Source organism: Dromiciops gliroides, chromosome 4 (genome assembly GCF_019393635.1).
Source record: "Dromiciops gliroides isolate mDroGli1 chromosome 4, mDroGli1.pri, whole genome shotgun sequence".
Classification (NCBI taxonomy): Eukaryota; Metazoa; Chordata; class Mammalia; order Microbiotheria; family Microbiotheriidae; genus Dromiciops; species Dromiciops gliroides.
The window spans coordinates 470,454,004-470,474,590 of NC_057864.1; the positions used below are offsets into that span (position 1 = coordinate 470,454,004).

General features: G+C 43.0%; 1 protein-coding gene across 4 annotated transcripts in view; it reads left to right on the forward strand.

Annotated features, from left to right (window-relative positions):
• Window positions 1-20,587, forward strand: part of CALN1 (calneuron 1) — a 483,576-nt gene that overhangs the window by 102,916 nt on the left and 360,073 nt on the right. For all 4 annotated transcript variants that reach the window (XM_044005256.1, XM_044005258.1, XM_044005257.1 and 1 more), the window contains one exon: window positions 7,152-7,276. In XM_044005256.1, coding sequence (XP_043861191.1) covers window positions 7,152-7,276 — 125 coding nt within the window. The remainder of the gene's footprint in view (window positions 1-7,151; window positions 7,277-20,587) is intronic.

Below are 20,587 nucleotides of genomic sequence, written 5' to 3' on the forward strand. Positions count from 1 at the left end.
AATGCTTAATTCCAGTGGTAGCTCTGTGGGCATATGGAGGATACTGAACTTAGTCTAATAGAATGATTTCCTCACTCTTGGGGGTCTGAGAGCATCCTGTGCCAGAATCCAGGAGCAACTACCTTTTGGTGCAGAGTTCATCAATTTCTTTCTCAGCTGGGCACATCCACACCTGGTCGATTTGGTCTCGTGTTTGTGAGTGTCTGTGGTGTGCATGCATACACAGGTATATCTGAGCCAGTCACAGAATACAAAGTGCTATAATAAATATTTATTAATAGCATGACTCTTCCAAGTCCCCCTGAGTGTGGCACAGATGGAACAATGCCCTTTGCCAGCAAGTGGCAAAAGTAAAGTCATTCATTGTATCATCTGGGCTTTCAGCACCTGATTATCTGTTGCCTTATGTGACCCTCGAGGTGCAGGACTGCCACAAGGCTTGGCTCCTTTAAAAGGACTGGGGAGTATTTTTCCAGGCTAGGGGGGCAGAAGAGTGCGCTACCATATTGTTAGTGTAGCATGGTATAATAGACAGAGTTGGCTTTGGAATCAGGAAGACCTGATTCATAAGGGGTCTGATCCATACAGGCTGTGTGACCTTGGGAAAGTCAACTGACCTCAGAAAAACATTTGCTGAACTGCATTGGTGGAGGGAATTTCCTTACCAGGAGTTTCTTATACCAATGAAATCATAGGTTCAAATCCCAACCCCTCTTTCCCAACTCAGATCCATCTAGGAATGGCTTTGGAGGAATACTGGACTTGACTAGCAGTGAAAGCAGAGGCTAGGGAGCCACATGAGGCAGCCACGACCTCACTTCACATTCCTCTGAACTCCAAAATAAATTTGGAAACATGACAGCTCAGTGGATAATGGTGGACTAAGCATGGGAGACAATCACATGAGAGTCCAACCTCCCTCATTTACAGATGAGGAAACATCCAACACTGACTTTCCTTGGCGTGAAGGAGCAGCAAGGTGATATGGCGGATAGAGAGCTGAACCTAGAGTTAGGAAGACCTGAGTTCAAATCTGGGCTCAGACACTTACTACCTATGTGACCCCAGGCAAATCACTTAACTTCTGTCTACCTCAGGTTTCTCATCTTTTAAATGGGGATCATAATAGTACCTATCTCCCAGGGTTGTTTTGAGGATTAAATGAAATAAAAATTTTATTTTATTTTTAACCATCATTTATTTGAGCAGTTTTTTTCTTTTTAAATTTTGAGTTCTAGATACTCTTCTCCCTTCCAGCCCCTCCATCACTGGCTGAGAAGGCAAACAACATAAGATCAATTATACATATGAAAGCATGCAAAAAAGCAAAAAAAAATAAAGTGAGAAAATGATACTTTAATTTTCACTCAGAATTCATCAGTTTTCTCTCTGAAAGTCGGTAGCATTTTTCATCATGGGTCTTTTGGAATTGTCTTGGATCACTGTATTGATCAGAGTAGCCAAATCTTTCACAATTGACAATCATTACCACATTGCTCTTACTGTTCACAAAGATCTGGTTCTTCTCACACCATTTTGCATCAGTTCATATAGGTCTTGCCATGCCTTTTTCTGAAACCACCCTCTTGTCCTTTCTTATGGCACAGGGGTATCCCTTCACAATCATGTGCCACAATTTGTTTGGCCATTCCCCAGTTGATGAGCATCCCTTCAATTTCCAATTCTTTGCCACCACAAAAAGAGCTATTCTAAATATTTTTGTATGTATAGATCTATTTAATTTTTCTTTGATCTCTTTGGGGGGAGGGTCTGAGATCATGATTGCCACCCCTGCCCTCTTCACTTCTGTTGAAGCATAATAGACTCTGCTCCAGCTCTTCATTTCAACTCTGTGTGTGCCTTTTTGTGCCAATGTGTCTCTTGTAAACAACATATTGTTGGATTCTGGTATCTAATCCATTTTGCTATCTGCTTCTACTCTATGGTTGAGCTTATTCCATTCACATCCCCAGTTATGATCACTAGCTGTGCATTCCACTCCATCCCATTTTCCTCTCTTTATCCTTCTTTCTCTTTTTTATGCTGTCCCTCCTCAAAAAGTTTATCTTGCTTCTGACCACTGCCTCCCAGAATCAACCCTTGCCTTTATCATTCTCTCCCAATATTCTTATCTCCTTCCCCTCCTAGCTCCCTATTTGGGTAAGATAGATTTCCATATTCAACTGAGTGTGTGTATGCATACAAACATATGTATATGTATGTGTGTACACACACACACACACACACACACACATATATATATATATATTCCTCCTTCTTTGAACCAATTCCAATGAGGCTCAAGCATTGCCTACTCCCCCCCTGCCCAATTTCTCCCTCCGCTATAGAAGCTTTTCCTTGTGTGCCTCCTTTATGTGAGAAAATTTGTCTCATTCTGCCTCTCCCTTCCCACTTCTCCCAGTGCATCTTTCTTTCTCACCTTTTTTTTTAGATTATCCCAACATAATCAACTCTGTCTATGCAGACTCCTTCTAACTACTCTAATAATGATAAAGTTTTACGGAGTTACATATATCATCTTCCCATTTAAGAATGTAAACAGTTTAACTCTCATGAGTCCCTTATGATCACTCTTTCATGTTTATTGTATTATGCTTCTTTTGCGTCTTCTGTTTGAATGTTAAATTTTCTATTCAGTTCTGGTCTTTTCATCCAGAATGTTTGGAAGTCCTCTATTTCATTAACTATCCATTTTTTCCCTGAAGAATTATACTTAGTTTTTTCTGGGAAGGTTACTTTTGATTTTAATCCTAGCTTTCTTGCCCTCCAGAATATTATATTCCAAGCCCTTTATTAATCTAACATGTAAGCTTAATCTTGTGTGATCCTGACTATGGCTCCATGATATTTGAATTGTTTCTTTCTGGCTGCTTATAATATTTTCCCCTTGCCCTTGGAGCTCTGGGATTTGGCTATAATATTCTTTGAAGTTTTAATTTTGGGATCTCCTTCAGGAGGTGATTGACAGATTCTTTCAATTTTTATTTTACCCTATGGATCCAATATATCAGGGGAGTTTTCCCTTTTAATTTCTTTAAACATTTTTTTATATTTTATTTTTTCAAATTATATGTAAGACAATTTTTAACATTCATTTAAAATTTTTTCAGTTCCAAATCCTCTCCCTCCTTCACTCCAATTTCCTTTCTTTTCCCTGAGATAGCAAGCAATTAGATATAGATTATATGCATGCATTCATATTTCCATATTAGCCTTGTTACAAAGGGAAAACAGTTAAAAACCCAAGAAAAAGAAATAAAACTGAAAAAAGTATGCTTTGATCTGCATTCAGACTCTATCAGTTTTTTCCTATGGAGGTGGATAGCATTTTTTCATCAAGTCCTTCAAAATTTTCTTGGATCATTGTATTGTTGAAAATAGTTGTCATTCACAGCTGATTGTCATACAGTGCTGCTGTTGCTTTGTAAAATGCTCTTCTGGTTCTGCTCACTTCACTTTGCATCAATTAATGCAAGTCTTTCTGGGTTTTTCTGGAGATCTCTAGCTCATTATTTCTTATAGCACAATAGTATTCCATCACAATTATATTCCACAACTTGTTTAGCCATTCCACAATTGATGGCATTGCTCAATTTTCAATTCTTTGCTACTACAAAAGGAGCTGCTATAAATATTTTTGTGTCCTTCCCCCTTTATAATTTCTTGAAATATCATGTCCAGGCTCTTTTATTTGATCATGGCTTTCAGGTAATCTGGTAATTCATAAATTATCTCACTTCAGTCTATTTTCCAGGTCAGTTGTTTTTCCAATGAGATTTTTCACGTTTTCTTGTATTTTTTCTTCTTTTGATTTTGTTTTTATTGTTTCTTGAAGTCTCATGAAATCATTAGCTTCCACTTGCCCAATTCTAATTTTTGGGCAATTATTTTCTTCAGTGAGCTTTTGTGCCTACTTTTCAACTTTGCCTATTCTATTTTTAAAATACTTTTTTTTTCCAGTGAATTTTTGTGCCTCTTTTACCATTAGGCCAATTCTGTTTTTTAAGGTGATCTTTTCTTTGGTATTTTTGTGCTTCTTTTTACTATGTTGTTATTTCTTTTTACATAATTTTCTTGTATCACTCTCATTTATTTTCCCAATTTTTCCTCTATTACTCATATCCCTTTAATTTTTCAAGGAATTCTTGCTGTCCTTGGGTTTCATTAACATTTTTCCTTGAGACTTTCCTTGTAGCTGTTTTCACTTTGTTGTCTTCTAAGTTTATGTCTTGGTCTTTCCTGCCACTATAGTAGCTTTTTATTGTCAAATTCCCTTTTTTTGTTTGCTCATTTTCCAAGTCTATTTCTTCACTTTGAACTTTATATTGAAGTTGAACTCTGCTCACCTGAGGGTGAGGAAGCACTGTGCTAAGCTTTAGACTTTTTTGTGTGGCTGTTTTATGAGCTAGTTCTGGGGGTCTGCAAGTTTTTTGGCGCTTCCAAGGTGGTGTGATGCTGGGAGAGGTGTGGTCATTGCTCTCTTGGTCTGACCTCTGGTCTTTACCCAAGAAGGGCTCCTGTTCCTCTGTAGCTACAAGTAAAATTGCTTTTTTTGAATTTGGAATTGTGACCAGTTCCCCTGCTCCTTTGTGACTGATCATAAGTGCTCCTCTACATCCTGGAACTGCAATCTAGAACTGCTTGTGAGCAATAGAGTTTCCAATCAGTGCAAACTGACCAGTTGCCTAATCCTCTTAGCACTTCTGGGCTGAATTCCTGAAGCTGCAGTTGAGATGCCTCCACTGGCCACCACTGGTATTCCTGTTGTGCTCTAGACCTGTACCCACTCCTCTGTTATAGACCTCTCTTGCAGACCACCTAAATTGTTTTAGCCTAGAAAAATATCTCCCTCTGATATTTTGTTGGCTCTGTTGCTCCAAAATTTGATTTGAGGCATTTAGAGATGAATGTTGGGAGAGTTCAGCTGGGTCATGGCCTGTACTCTGTCATCTAGAGATAATAATTTTAAAATCAATTAACACAGTTCCTGGTACATAGTAAGCTCTATATTAATGTTAGGTAGTACAGATATTATTATTGTTAATGGCATTCATCATGCTAAAAGTTAATGAGGGGGACAGCTAGGTAAGTGCAGTGGATAGGCATTGGCCCTGGATTCAGGAGGACCTGAGTTCAAATCTGGCCTCAGACACTTGACACTTACTAGCTCTCTGACCCTGGGCAAGTCACTTAACCCCAATTGCCTCACCAAAAAAAAAAAGTTAATGAGGGAAATTATAGCATGGTGTTTATAATTTTTTTTAAGTGAGGCAAATGGGGGTTAAGTGACTTGCCCAGGGTCACACTGCTAGTAAGTGTTAAGTGTCTGAGGCTGGATTTGAAATCAGGTCCTCCTGAATCCAGGGCCAGTGCTCTATCCACTACACCACCTAGCTGCCCCCGGTGTTTATCATTTGTATAAGGATTAGATGAGATCAGAGTTTCTTAAGCTTTTTCTACTTGTGACCCCTTTTCACCTGAGAAATTTTTATATGATCCTGGGTATATAGGTATACGTAATAGATATACATAACCTTTTACTGTTGCCATTTTTTTTGCTACCCCCCACATTCAGTTATGTGACCTCATATGAGGTCATGACTCATAGTTTAAGAAGCGTTGGATTAGATGACCTCTAAGGTCCCTTATAAACCCAGGATTCTAGGGTTGTGACCAAATAGTAGTCAGAGGTGAATGGAGAACTAGATTGGTGTAGCATCATGGAAGGCAGGGGGAGATCATTTAAAGAAATCATGGGTTTGTTCCAAAAGAACGCTCCCCCCGCACCATGTCTAATAGAAGGGGAGTGATTCTTTTTCAGAAAAAATAAAAATATTGTTTGATGAATCAATGTGAGTGACAACTATTCTTAGCAATACAATGATCCAAGACAACCTCAAAGGACTAATGAAGCATACTATCCACCTCCAAAGAAAGAACTGATATTGACTGAACAGAGACAGAAGCATGCTGGTTTTTACTTTCTTTCATTTTTTCTTTTATTCAAGTTTTCTTATACAAAGTGACTGATATGGTAATGTTTTACATAATTGCACATGTATGACCTATACCTGATTGCTTACTGCCTCTGGGATGGGGAAGGGGAAGGAGGGAAAAATTTGGAACTCAAAACTTTAAATAAAGATGTTTATTATTAGAAAATAAAATAGGGGCCAGCTAGGTGGTGCAGTGGATAAAGCACTGGCTTCGGATTCAGGAGGACCTGAGTTCAAATCCAGCCTCAGACACTTGACACTAGCTGTGTGACCCTAGGCAAGTCACTTAACCCTCATTACCCCACAAAAAATACAAAAAATAAAATAAAATAAAGTTGTTTACTCTTTTAAAAACCTGGAAAACCCCCCAAAAGAACAAAAATAAAGAAAATGGAGGGATTAAAAGAGGGAAGCTAGGGCTAGAAACCAAAGCAACTTGGAGAGTGTTCAGTGCATCAGCATTCCAGGGTTTTTTCTGACTTTCCCTCTGAAATTGTCCAATCCCATCAGTCCTTGTCTAAAGAGCATAGTCCTAGCCTTTAGAGCCAGAGGGGCCCTTAGAGATGATCACATCTACCCGTGTTCTCATTGTGTCTGTGAGAAATCAGAGACATTGTAGAAATGGACTGAATATGGAGACCTAAGTTTTGCATTTGAATACCACCTTTGCCACTTGCCACCTGGGTGACAGTGGGCAAGTCACTTAATCCACTAACTGGGTCTTCTCAGTTTCCTCCATCTGTACGATGAGGAGACTGGGATAGATCTTGTCTATGGTCCCTTTCAACTCCAAATGTATGATCATATGATGCTTTAAGGCTTTTAATCAATATCACTAAACATTTATCAAGTACCTACTGTATGTCAGGCCCTGCACTGTCTTCTGGGGATACAGAGACAAAAAAGGAAACAGTCATTGCTCTGACAGAACTTACATTCAAAAAGGGGAGATAGTCAATCAACAAGCATTTATTGAGTGCCTGTCGTGCTGGGTATCATTTTGGGTTGGTGATACAAAGAAAGAAAATGATATTGTCCCTGCTCTCCAGGAGTTTAACTTCTGTAAGGCTTTAAATAATAAAAAAGAGGGAGGAAATGATCATTTTTTTCCCTTCCCCCATCTCTTTTGAGCAGGGAGAAGATGCCGTTCCATCATGTGACAGCCGGCTTGTTGTATAAGGGGAATTACCTGAATCGGTCCCTCTCTGCAGGCAGTGACAGTGAGCAGCTCGCTAACATCTCGGTGGAGGAATTGGACGGTAAGAGACAAACCCTACTGAGGGGATTCGCCATCCTGGGCAGGCAACTGGAGGAGAAGGCCTCAGCTCTTGGTGACTTAATGGGGCGTCAGAAATAAAATCTCAGGTGTCCCTTCCTTATTTGGGCCTGGCTGACCCATCACCAGGTAAAAAACTCACCCAATAATAAGTTAATGGAAGACCAGGGTTAATGTTTTCCACCTCTAAGGACAAGTCAGGGACTCTGTCCCATGGTTAGTACTGCTTATGGTTCAATAAGCTGCCATGTTCCAAATTGTCTTTTATGGTGCATACCAGCTGCAGAGGAGGGTCAGACGCTGGTGATGGCTGCCTCTTGGCTTGAGGTTGGCTTCTGCCTTGATTCCTGGCCAAGACCAGTGCTTCTCCATAGCCATTCCTAAGTGAATTTGGGAGTGGGAAATAAGTCGGCAGCCTCCAACTGTGTTGTAAGACTTGATGGGAGGCAGTTGGATGTGTGCAGTATATAGAGTGCTGACTTTGGAGTCAGAGAGCCTTGGTTGAAATCTCAGCTCTGCTGCTACGTGACCCTAGACAAGTCACTTCCCCTCTGGGTGTCATTGTCCCCATCTGTAAAATGGGAGTAATAGGGTAGGGCTTGATGGCGCCTATGGTGCTTTACAACTCTAAATATATGATCCTGCAACCGGGATTCAAATCCTGGTTCTAACAATCACTAGATTAGTGATCGTTGGTAACTCACTTGATCTCTTTGGGCCTCAGTCTCCCCATCTGTAAGATGGGGTTGTAGTGGATGATCTCTAAGATCCCTTTGAGTGCTAAACCTGTGATCCTACATCCTCCAAAATTTCTCCCAGCTCTAGATCTCCTAGGTCTAGGATTCCATGATCCTATGATTCCCTGGGCATTCACTGCTAACAATAGAGGGAAGCAATCTTGAAAGAAGGATGGTTGGACGTCCCATGTAGAGATGGGACAATAACTATGAAACGTGTTGGCCAATTCCTTTAATCCCAAGCTTTTGGGCAGAGTTTCCAGGGCTTTCAGGGTCAATGCTCCTATCTGGACTCTCCTCCCCATGACTTCAGGAGTACATGTTACTCCTCAGGCCCCCACCAGGCATTTTTTCATGGGTAATGGACAGTCCAGCTCATAAGGATCATCAAGTCAGAGATTCAGGGCTAGAAGGGATCTTAGAAACCAGCGACTCCAATACTTTCATTTTTTTGCTGATAACTTTTCTTTTTATAAATCTCACCTTTACCAGTATATTCCTCCCCCTCCCACCACTAGAGAGCCAGAGAATTTAGTAATACCAACATATGTATCCAAAAGTTTTACATTAATCACATGCAGTACTCCATGCCCATAGCTCCCCACCTCTGCAAAGAAGTTGGGAGAGATCTTTTTCTTCTTTGGGGTCCAAGCTTGGATACCATCATTTTGTAGCATTTCCCATTATTTTGTTATTTCATTTCTTCCTCCTTCCCATTTTAGAGAGGAACAAACCAAGGATAAGAAAGTTAAAAACTTGTCCGTGATCACATAGTGTCATAGGCAGAGATTTGAACTCGGGTCTTCCTGACTCAAAAACCACCACTCTACTTACTACACCATGTTGGCTTTCTGAGTTGAGGTCTTTTCTAAGGAAATAAAGGAAGGTTCAGCTAGATCAAGGCTTCTTTATTTTTCTTTGTGTCATGGGCCCCCTTGGCAGTCTGACAAAGCCTATGGATCCTTTCTCAGAATAACATTTTAAAATAATTGAAGGAAATACTACATTTCAATTAGAGCTGAGGGGAAAAATATGTCATTTCCCCCCCATCCACATTCATGGAGCACCTGAAATCTATTTATGTACTCCAGGTTCAGAAGCCCTGTTTTAGACCTTAGGGTTCTCCTGTGTTACTGAATAGAATGCTCAGGGCACCAGGGATCTTGTCTAAATCTTCTAAAGCCCACACGATTCTGGGTCCAAACCATCTTTCCCTAACACCTTCCATCATCACCACGTTTTATGGCAAGGGCTCAGTCAAGGCTCTAGAGATGAGAAATTAGAATTGCCGCAGATGGTCCTAATGCTGGTAAGTTTAATGGTCTAATCTAATGTGTCGTGCATGTGCACAGATCCAGGAGACTCCAAGTTATCTTCCCCAGATGGGAGGGCGGGGAAAGTTATCCCCGTGGTGTGCTCGCCATGCCAAGCAGCATAGAGATCTGAAGTCCAGCCCCTGTGATGGGGAAGGATGGGAGGAGGAAGGAGAAGGAGGCTGGCTGCTCTAACATTTATTTACTTTCCTTATTTGCTAAAATGTTGAGGGGGGGGGAAGAAGATGGAAAAAAGGTTTTTGTTACAGAGAGGGATCTTTATATCCCTAAGGTTGGGAGGGACTCTGTGAGGATGGGGGAGGTTGTGCAGGTAGGATTGAGGCTTGGTATGTTTCAGAAGACCCTTTAAGAGGGGAATTCTTGGCCGGGCTTTGTAGATTTTTGGAGTGGTCTGTACTAGAGCAGACCTTTAGAGTAATAGAAAGAGGGTTGGTCCAGGAGTGAGAGGACCAGGGTTCAAATCCTGCCTGTGATGCTTAACTACCTGGATCTTTGATCTTGTAAATTTAGTACTTGTGCCTGTCTTAGCCTTAGTTTCCTTTACTGTAAAATGAGGGAGGTTGGACCCAATGGTCCCTAAGGGTTCTTCTGACCCTGTGTTTCCTCTATGTTATGTGCCAAATCTGAGAGGACAACCATGGGCTATATTCTTTGGCTTCTGTGGTCTCCACCATGGCGGACATAGCCTCCATTATGATTTTCTGCGGGAAATGCTAGCATATGGTTAAATGGAAACAGGAGATCCAAGGATGGGATCACTGCATTGTGGGGAAAGATGGGGGCTACTGTACAGACGACTCAGCATGGTGGGATTGGGGACATGAGATGTTTCATTAAACCGAGCTGATGATAGTCTGGTCAGGCACAGCAAATGTGGAGGACATGGTATCTTCCCCAGTCAATGGCATTAGGCTCAGGGCTAAGGATACAAAGACCAAAAAACATGAAACTGTTCCTTCCCTCAGGGAGCTTATATTCTATCAGAGGAGACTCTCTATACACACATGCATATGTACATTGCTACACACAAAATAAATGCAAGATAATTTTTTTGGGGGGAGGTGCTAGCATCTGGGAGGGGAAATTAAGAAAGACCTCATATTGATAGTGACCCTTGAGCTGGATCTTGAAAGAACTCAAGAGAGGGGGTGAGGAGGGTGTGCATTCTAGGCATGGGGGCCAACCAATACAGACATGGAGGTAGCAAATGGGGTGTGGTGTGTAAGAAATAGAAGAAGTCCCAGATTTGGTAGAAAGGGTAAGAAGTGCTACCTGCCTTGAATCTGAGAGGTGCTAGAAATCAGGGTGGGAGAGTAGGTTAGGAAAGTCAGGTGCCAAATGAGATGCTAGTTAGATGGGAACGGGCCTAGCTGGCTTAGGAATAATCTCCTAGTTCAGGGGTATCTTAATGACTCCTTTATGCTGTTTGTCTTGCTTTAACCCCTTTCCCTTTGTTGCTAGTAAAGATCCGCCCCACTCCCCAAAGCCCCATCAATGTCTCTGGTGTCCTGAGGAGAAGGGTAGGGGCCCAAGTTTAGGCCAGGAGAATCTAAGGAGAGATCAGGATTCCTTGGTGGATGGGCAAGGCCCGGTAACTATAGCAGCAAGATGATAGAGACCACTGACCCAGTGGCTTTGGTGGGGAGGACCAGAAAGTAGAGGAAAACTTGAGCTGGGAATAGATGTAGAGCCCAGCAAAACTGTAAGACCATGCCCCATCCTTGCCCGGGGCTAGTCCTCTGAGACTCCCTCAGTTTCCAGGCATTCATAAGAAGAGATGGGGAAAGAAGGGTACTGTTCTAGTTTCTCCACTTGGTATTGAGTCATTGCTCAAGTCATTGCAGAGGAATGAATTATGACCTCCTTGTGTGGGGAGGGTATGGTGCATCTGAGGGAGTGCTAGCTAACCAGGCAGTCCCTTTGGTACAAATAGGTACTTAGGAAAGTGGATTGAGCATTAGGGTTAGGGTTGAGCTTATATTGTACAAAGGGGGGGTGCCAATCATGCCTATAGGGTGCTGGCTGTAGAACTGGATAGAACCTTACACAACCCCCTCTTTTTATAGCAGAGGAAACTCATTAAACTCTTATTAAGCACCAGCTGTGTACTGAGACAGTGCTAAATGCCTGGATTCTTAGGATGATAGATCCAAAGCCAGAAGGGAGCTCAGAGACCATGTAGTCCTGCTTCCTTGTTTTATGGATGAGGAAAGTCAGCAAACATTAATTAAGGACTTACTGGGTACAAAGGCACTGTGCTAATACCTGGGAATCTTGAGATCATTACTGGCTGATGGATGAGTAACTTAAAGCCTTAGACAATTTATTGCCTGGCATCCTGAGAGGTGGTGACTTGCCCAGGGTCACATAGCCAGGATGAATCTGAGGAAGGGCATGAACCCAGATTATCCACACTCCCCAGTCAGCCTCTCTCTGCTCTGCCACAGGGGCCCTGGCTCTTAGACACACTGCTATGGAGCCATCAAAATGTGGATGGCACATCTTAAAAACTGCAGCGCTCTCTCTCTCTCTCTCTCTCTCTCTCTCTCTCTCTCTCTCTCTCTCTCTCTCTCTCTCTCTCCCTCCCTCCCTCCCTCCCTCCCTCCCTCCTTCCCTCAATTTTTCTCAGCTGCAAAATGAAGGGGTTGAAGTCAATGACATTTGAGGTCCCTCCCAGTTCTAAACTTGTGGTGCTACAATCTTCACCAGGTGAACATTTTCTTCTAATAGTGGAGGGAGAGAGGGGCTCTCCTACCCTCTGGATCCTGGCCACACCAACTTCTAAACAAGACAGTCAGCTCCTTCCCCCAACCCCTCCCCAGCTTGGCATTCGATGCCTTGGCATAAGGTAGAGGCTGTGACCTAGCCTGATACACAGAAGGAGTCACACTGGGGATCCAGAATGTGCCATTTGGGAACAGGTGATACACGCTTCACATGGGACGATGAATCAGTAGCAAGGAGCTGTCCTAACAGCCCCCGGAAGCAATCGGTGGCCGTGGGGCCAGCATTAAACCTGTTTAATTGGATTTAGTCAGTGCTACAAACCCTCCTCACTGCCTGAGGGCTGCTTTGTGGAGTCACCTCCCTGGGTGAAATCTCTCCAGCTCATCCATCAGCCGAATGTTCCGTGCTCTCCTGGAGACAGGCCATTTGTTCTCTGGCTTGTAAGATGGAGGCTTGTTGTTGTTGTTGTTGTTGTTGTTGCTATTTAATGGGGGCCACGCATGAAGTTGTGCTCTTGGTCATGCTTCCTTCTCTGCCCCCTTCTGTGTGCAAAGGTCCTGGGTGAACATATCTGAGCATGTGCCTTCTGTGTTCAAACCTTGGCAGGCAGAAGGCATCGGCTGGACAGGTTTAGGAAACAGATTGGACTGAATCAGCCTCAGATGACTGTGTTTTTCAGTTTTTGAAGAAGCTAAAGTTTCAGGGCCTTAAGCTGCTTAGGGATTTCTTTGGGAAATCTCATTTCAATTGCTTTCACCCAACAGGTATTTATTAAAGAAATGCCTACTATGTGCCAAGAGAGAGGCCAGATTAATGGGGTGAAGAGGGAGGCTCTGTGGCATTGACCCTAAAACAGGGGCTATTATTTTTTTGGTATCGCGACTTCCTTTGGCAGTCCAGTAATGACTGTGGGCCCCTTCTCAGATAAAGTTTTGTTGGCTAACGTGCCTATTTGGCAAAAATGCTCGATTTCAGTTAGAGGTTAATGAAACAAAGATGTAATGTTTTCCTTACTCAGGTTCATGAACTCCAAATGATGCCCCCCTACCCTAAACAGAGAAGACCTGAGCTCAGATTCTGCCTCTGATACTTGCAACAGGACTTTGGACAAGTCAACTAACTTCCTTGGGCTCTATTTCTAAAATGAGGGGGTTTGGCCTTGGGGGTCACCTCAGATCCTAAATCTGGGATCATAGGATCTGGTGATAGAAAACTGGCTTTGGATTGAAGATATTCTGAGTTTAGTCAGAGCCCTGCTTCTGAGACATATTGGCTGTGTGACCCTGGGCAAGTCACTTAGCTTTTCAATGGGCTGGGCAACTCTCTAAGCTGCAAAGTTACTGACCTATATTGGGAGAGAGTATTTTCTCACTAGGAGATTTCTACAATGATCAAATTATGGATACAGATTTTTAAAAATGTGACTGGCTTGCATTAGGTGGTGGAATACAAAGACAAAAATGGTGACCTCTCCCACAGAGACTCCATTCTATTGAATATAGACTTTTATCTTCAGGAAGAGGAGGGTATGGAGCATCTGGAGTCAGTTTCTATTTTCTGGATGGATAAGAAGGTATCTTTTATGTTCACATCTCCTTGTGCAGCACGTGGTTGTTGCCCTTGGAGGTCACTGTGGTCTCATGCTAGAGGATGGTGACATAGGCAGATCCCCATTGAATATACTTCTATTACTAAGAATGAATGTTCTCATCATCCCTGCAGTTGGTGGGATGAGTTGGGGCAGATGGTCCATCCATAGTTCCTTGCAATGAAGGGGGAAAAAGCAAGGAGCCAATCACATACTCCTTATTGACTAAACCATGACCAACCCTTTGGGGAACATCCTGGTCCATTCATTGTGTCTTGATTAATGATTCCTTCTGCAAAGGTCTTTCTTGCTCACCTTTTTCCTTTATCCATATCTATATCCATTGTTGATCCTAGGAGGAAAGAAGTGACAGGAGGTTATATCAGTGTTGGCAGAAAGGAGTTGGTAACTGGTACTGTAGAAAGAGTATTGGGCCTAGAGTCAGAATATCTGGGTTCAAATTCTGACATTGCTGCTTACTTTGGGTAAGGTCACTCTATTAACACCCATCTATTAAAGAGATATCTAATCTCTTGTTGGAGGGAGTTCTCACATAGATCTTTGATGTAGTGATTTATTGACCTTGAAGGGCCTCTCCCTCTCTGCATCTTAGTTTTCTCAGCTATAAAATGAAGAGTTCAATGGTATGTTTTTAAAGTTTTTCTCTAGCTCTAAAACTGATGAACAAATACATTGGAGCAAAAAATTCTACAAAGGGCCATCCATTCATTTATTCATCAATTAATCTATCCATCTATCCATTATTCATTTATTCACTAATTCATCCATGCATCCATTCATTAATTCATTTATAATCCATTCATTTATTCATTAATTTGTCCATTCATCCATCCACACATTTATTCATGTATCCATTCATGCATCCATCCATTCATCAAATATTTATTGAATGTCTAACTGTAAGGATATCCCTCTGCTATACTTTGGGGGATATGAAAAAATGCTGCTTCCAGTACATGCCCTTTACAATCCCTTGGTCTAGCTGAAGAAATAAGAGATAGGTTCGTGAGCTAGTGGGCTTATTGGAGAGGGTAGAGGTGTTGATTGGAGAGCTCCTCCCAAATCCTTCATTTAAGAAGGGAATCCCAGATAGGCTGGTAAACAGGGTTGACAGGATAACTCTCTCCATTTCCCACTCAGCTTCCGGACTTCATCATGTCCCTGAGTCAGGTACCCTTCCCTTGCTCTCTCCCCTCTTTTCAGCTTCTACTTATGTGTTGTCTTCACCATCAGACTGTAAGCTCCTTGAAGGTAGGGACTGGCTTTTGCTTTTCTTTGTGTCCCCAGCACCTAGCACTGTGCATGGCACATAGTAGGTGCTTAATCAATGTTTATTGACTGACAGCAGGCACCAGAGCCTTGCTATGGGAAATGCTGGGAACAGGAGGGTCTTTCCTGGCACCCCTTAAAGCCATCTAGTCTAACTATCCTTAATCTGGCCCTGTATGCATGCATTGAACCATGTGATGGAATTCTGGTCTAGGTGGCCACTTGGCTCCCTTGGTCTTCTGCTCCCAATCCGGGGACATCTTTCCCTGTCATTATCCCAGTCATTCCAGCAGAAGACACCATACTGTCCCTTATCACATACCTCGGGTGGCTAGTTTGTCTCCCTCCCTCTTCCCTGCTTTCTCTCCTCTCCCTTGAACTGGAAGGGACCTCAGAGTTCCTCTAGGAAAGTCCTCTCATTTTACTTTTGAGGAAGCTAAGACCTGGAGAGATTAAGTGATTTGCTCAAAGTTACACAGGAAGTAAATAGCCAAGCCAGGATTTGAACTCAGATCCTCTAACTCCAAAACTAATACTCTGTACCACTTAAGTGATACTCCATTGTTCTGGTCCGAGGAGCATCTTCTCATCTTTGGTATCTGTGTCCTTGTCTGAGCCCATTTTTCATTCCCTCTTCTCACTCCCACATCTCTTCCTTTCATACCCCAAGTCACAAAAGAAAGTTTTGGTAGCATCAGCTCGATATATATTAATGCTACCCCCCCCGGGACATTGATCATAGCATGACACAGCAGAAAGAGGCAAAGGGCATGGGTTCAGATCCTGCTTCTGACTCCTACTACTTGTTTGACCTCAGACAAAATACTTAACCTCCACGGGCCTCAGTTTCCTCATCTGTAAAGTGCCACATAGCCTCTGAGTTCCCTTTCAGCTCTAGATCAATGATCCTATGAAAGAGTCAGTCTTATAACATTTAATGTTTATGAAATTCTTATAATGAGACCAGGTGGCTCAGAGGGTAGAGCCTTTGAAACTGGGGTCAAGAGGATTTGCTTTCAGCTCCCCCTGAGACATTCACTAGTTGTGTGACCCTAGGACAAGCTGAGTTTCCCTCTCTGGACTTCAGATTTCTCACCTGTAAAACGGGGACATGAATACACATAGTTCTTAACTCAGGATTTTCGAAGACCAAAGGTTATGTGTATGTGTATGTGTATGTGTATGCGTATGTGTATGTGTATGTGTATGTGTATGTGTATGTGTATGTGTATGTGTATGTGTATGTGTATGTGTATGTGTATATCTGTGTGTGCATATCTGTGTGCATAGATATAGGTATATGTATATGTATACAGATATGTGTATACACACATATGTACGATACACACATATGTACACACATATACATGCAAGTATATAAATATTATAATATAATATAAATATTATAATATACTATATATCAAATAAGCATATGATAAATTATACATAATTTATTATATATTTACTTAATATTTATTGTGTATAAGAATATATATTATATATATTATATTATATTTATATACTTACATGCATAGGCTGCTTTAAGATTTTCAAGATCATATATATGTATATAGCATATACATATATATACATATAGTATACTATACATACATATAGTATACTATATATACAGATAATATACTATATACACATAGTATACTATATACACATAGTATACTATATATACATATAGTATATACATATAGTATACACATATAGTATATAAATGTATATGATCTTGGAAATCTTAAAGCAGCCTATGCATGTAAGTCATTCAGTCAATCAAACACTTTGTGTTTATTAAACACTTACTGTGTGCCAGGCCCAATGCCAAGGACTGGAGAGGTGCTTGTACACGCTGGGATGGTGATGATGATACTGCAAGGCAGGGTGGGAATTGGGATGCTTAATAAATCTTTTAGTGGGCTGCTGTCTCTTTTTAAAGCTCTCACAAGGTCATACTGTTTGTTCCCTTTTAAGAGATGAGGCTCAGTCGGGTTCCTGAGGCAGCGAACTATGGCGGGGGTGGGGAGGAATAGCTTTGGAGATTGACAATCTGGGTTTAGTCCCTGGCCCCTTGCTATGTGATCTCGGGCAAGTTATCTGTGAAATGGGGAGAATGCCGGGTCTCCTGCTTCTTCAGTGCAGGGTGTTCTGAAGCAGATGCCTTGGAAATGTGAAAGTACCTTCTGAATACGAGCTGATGGAAAGGAGGGCAAAGCCCTGCAGCTAAATCATGGGATGAGGCTGTTGTGCTGTGCCGCAGCCCACCTGTACCTTGCTCTGTGTGCCCAGAATTTCCTTTTAAAGTCAGCCCTTGCCTTCACTCCCCCCACCCCCCTTTCCCAGCCACTGAAGATGGTTTTGATTCTAAAAATCCTCAGGCACATTCTAGTTGCCCGTCTGAGTCACTCGCCCACATGGGCTCTGTCGACATAGGATCAGAAGGAGGCAAAAATATTCTTATAGTAAGAGGGGATCCTCACAACTCCTGCCTGAAGAGGAGACTTGAGCGTCTGTGCTTTGCCTCTCCTGGGAAGGAAATAAAACCTGGGTACCTCAAAGGCCTTCCCGGTATCCTGTGATCCCAGCAAGGTTGGAGATGAGGGAAAGATGACACGGTACCTGAGTCACAATGTGTCTCAAAGAATTGTGATCTAAAAAAAAAAATACTTACGTCCCCCCCACCCCTGTAGTCTCAAACTGACTCTCCATAGGGATAGGGGCAAGATCTGTGAGTTCATTGTTATCAAGTGCTCCCAGGTGAGGAAACTCTCTTCACTTATGCAAGTCAGTGCCCATGTGGGCAAGTGACTCAGACGGGCAAGTAGAATGTGGCTTTGGATTTTTAGAATCAAAACCATCTTCAGTGGGGGGGAGGTGGGAGGGGAAAGAAAGTGAAGGCAAGTGCTGAGAGACTTGACTCTGACTTGGCCAAGGTCACACGGGCAGTAAGTGTCATCGTTGGGTCTTCCTGTTTGTGAGACTGGCTCCCTATCCACTAAGCCTCACTGCCCCTCATAACCAGGAGAAAGTTATCTTCTATGAACTCTCAGGCCCTTATGAAGGAAATTAGGTGGGGTGGAGGATGGAGGGAAGCATGATTGTTCAGGTCATGGGGAGCATTGAGATAAGAAATGGGGTGCTGTGTATGAGGAGCTGTCAGTGGGCCATTTGATTGGATCATGTATAGAATAACCTAAGGGCACTAATGTGTCATGAAGCTGGACCAGATTGTGAAGAACTCCAAAAGCCAGACTGAAGAGATTTTGTTTTTTTTCCTTGATGTGATGGGGAGTCACTGGTGTTTCTTGAGTAGGGGAGCGATTAGTTGGATCTGTGCTTTTGTTGTTGTTCAGTCCTGTCCGACTCTTCATGGCCCCATTTGGGGTTTTCTTGGCAGAGAACCTGGAGTGGTTTTGCCATTTCCTTCTCCAGCTCATTTTACAGATGAGGAAATGGAGGCAAACAAGGTGAAGTGACTTGCCCAGGGTCACACAGGTAGTAAGTGTCTGAGGCCAGGTAATTGGTATCAGATTGGTGCCTAGTTTTCATAGTCCCCCTCTTTCTCTTCCTGAGTTATCAGATTATAGCTTGAGAACTGGAAGGGACCATCAAGGTCATTTAGGTCCCACTCCCTCATTTTACATATGAGGGTACTGAGATCCAGAGAAATGTAACCAACTCATGCAAGGTCACATAGTAGCGGAGTCAGAATTTGAACTCATGTCCCTCTAGATCAAAACCCAGTGCTCTTTCCACTCTACTTATCTTCTTTCCATCCATTACTGCATTCTGTTACCTGGCATGGTCCTGCTTCTTTGGGGTGATGCTTGAGCTCTGAGTCCTGCCTGCCTGGCCTGGCTTTCCATTTCTGAGTCCTGAAGCCTTCTGGCCAGACTCAGCCTATAAGTGACTGGATCTGTCCTTGGGTCATGCCCTTTCTGGCCAATTAAATGACAGGGGTCTGAGGGATCACCTGAATTTTTGTCTTTTAATGCCCAACACTTAGTATGGTGTTTGGAGCTGAGTGCTTAAAAATGCTTATTAATTGATTGTTTCTGGAGACAAGGAGCCTCAGTTCAAATCCTATCTCTGATGCTTGTCACTTATAAGACCTTGAGCAAAGCACTTAACCTCATGGGTCTCAATTTCCTGATCCGTAAAATAAAAGGGTTGGATGAGATAGCCTTTGACGTCCCTACCAGCTGCTCTAAATCTACCAAGGAGGGAGAGAGGAGGGGGCTTGGTGACACTGGATCCCAGGCCCCTGTTTTCTCCAGTGAAAAACCAACAGGATTATATCTTAGTCAGGGGAAGCCAAAGGGGAAACATTGGCCTTGTGGGTCAATTGTGTCCTCAAGGACACCTCTCACACGCCATAAAGACGTGGCTTTGATTGGGAAACATTTTCTGAGTTTTGGATTCCTTAAATACTAGCTAGGACTCCTAAGGCACCCTTCCAAAGGATGGGGGGTGATTTTAAGCAAATCTCAGCTGTCCTTGGGCTAATAATGCAGGAAGGGGATGGCGGTGGGGAGGGGTCAGTTGACGAGACAAGCAATAAAACTCGAGGACTTGTGTTGGACAGTGCCTGGCACATAGTAGGTACTTAATAAATATTGATTGATTGGTGAATTTCTGTCACTTGAAGGAATAATTGGCAGCTTTAAGTGGTCAGAGGCAGAACTCTCATTTCTCTTGATTTGAAAACTTCAGTTGGGTTTGCATAATGTTGTGGCTTCTTGGCATGGGCCAATGAAGCTCCGGTTTAAGCTTCTGTAGCCCGGTCTTCCCAGCCTTTGTTTGAGCTTACTTTCCCAGCTTCCTCGCTGTGTGCTTTATCCCCATAGGCCCCAGGGTTCCTCCAACCCCATCTGGTTAAGATTTGAAGCAATTTTAGCTTTTGTGCTTCCCTAGAAGATATAAAATCCAGCCGGTGTTAACGGCCCCATTGTTGCAGGCAGGGTTTATGGTGGGGCTGGAGGACTGACAGTGGGTTTGTGCAAAGTCCTCAGAATCCATTGCCCCAGGACTTATCAATGGGTAGGAGTTTGATGTGACTGTGCTGCTGGGGGCAGGGGATGGGTGTCTAAGCTCTTGGCTGTGATAGACTGGCACAGCTGAAGGAGAGCAGAAACAGTGAGCTGCACCAGGTGGGGAGGCTGGAGCCTTTGGTGCTGCTGGTGATCCTGCTCTGAAATGAGCCACACTGGGCCTGAGTAGCCTGGGCCATCTGGCCTTTATTTTCCCGTCTCTTCTGCCTGCCCAGAGTGAGAGTTGGGGCATGGTAGTGAATACCCTTGGCTGGGAGCCTCCAGCCTTTTATAGGAGCCCTTTGGGAAGCTGAGCTCAAAGGCCTTGGGTTAAGGAGCTCAGCAAAGTTTAGGGAGACATGGTGGAGTCCACTCTGAGCCTTATCCCCCTCCTCACGTCAGAGCTGAGCACTTCGTATGGCAGCATTTCTAGTATTCACGGACACAGAGAATCTTTGAGTGGAGACAGAGCTCAGAGGCCTCTAGTCTGACTCATCCCTAGTGGAAAATCCCTTCTATCTGACCTCCGAGTGGTCAGGTAATCTTTGTGGGAGACCTCCAGTGAAGGAGAGCCCACTGTCT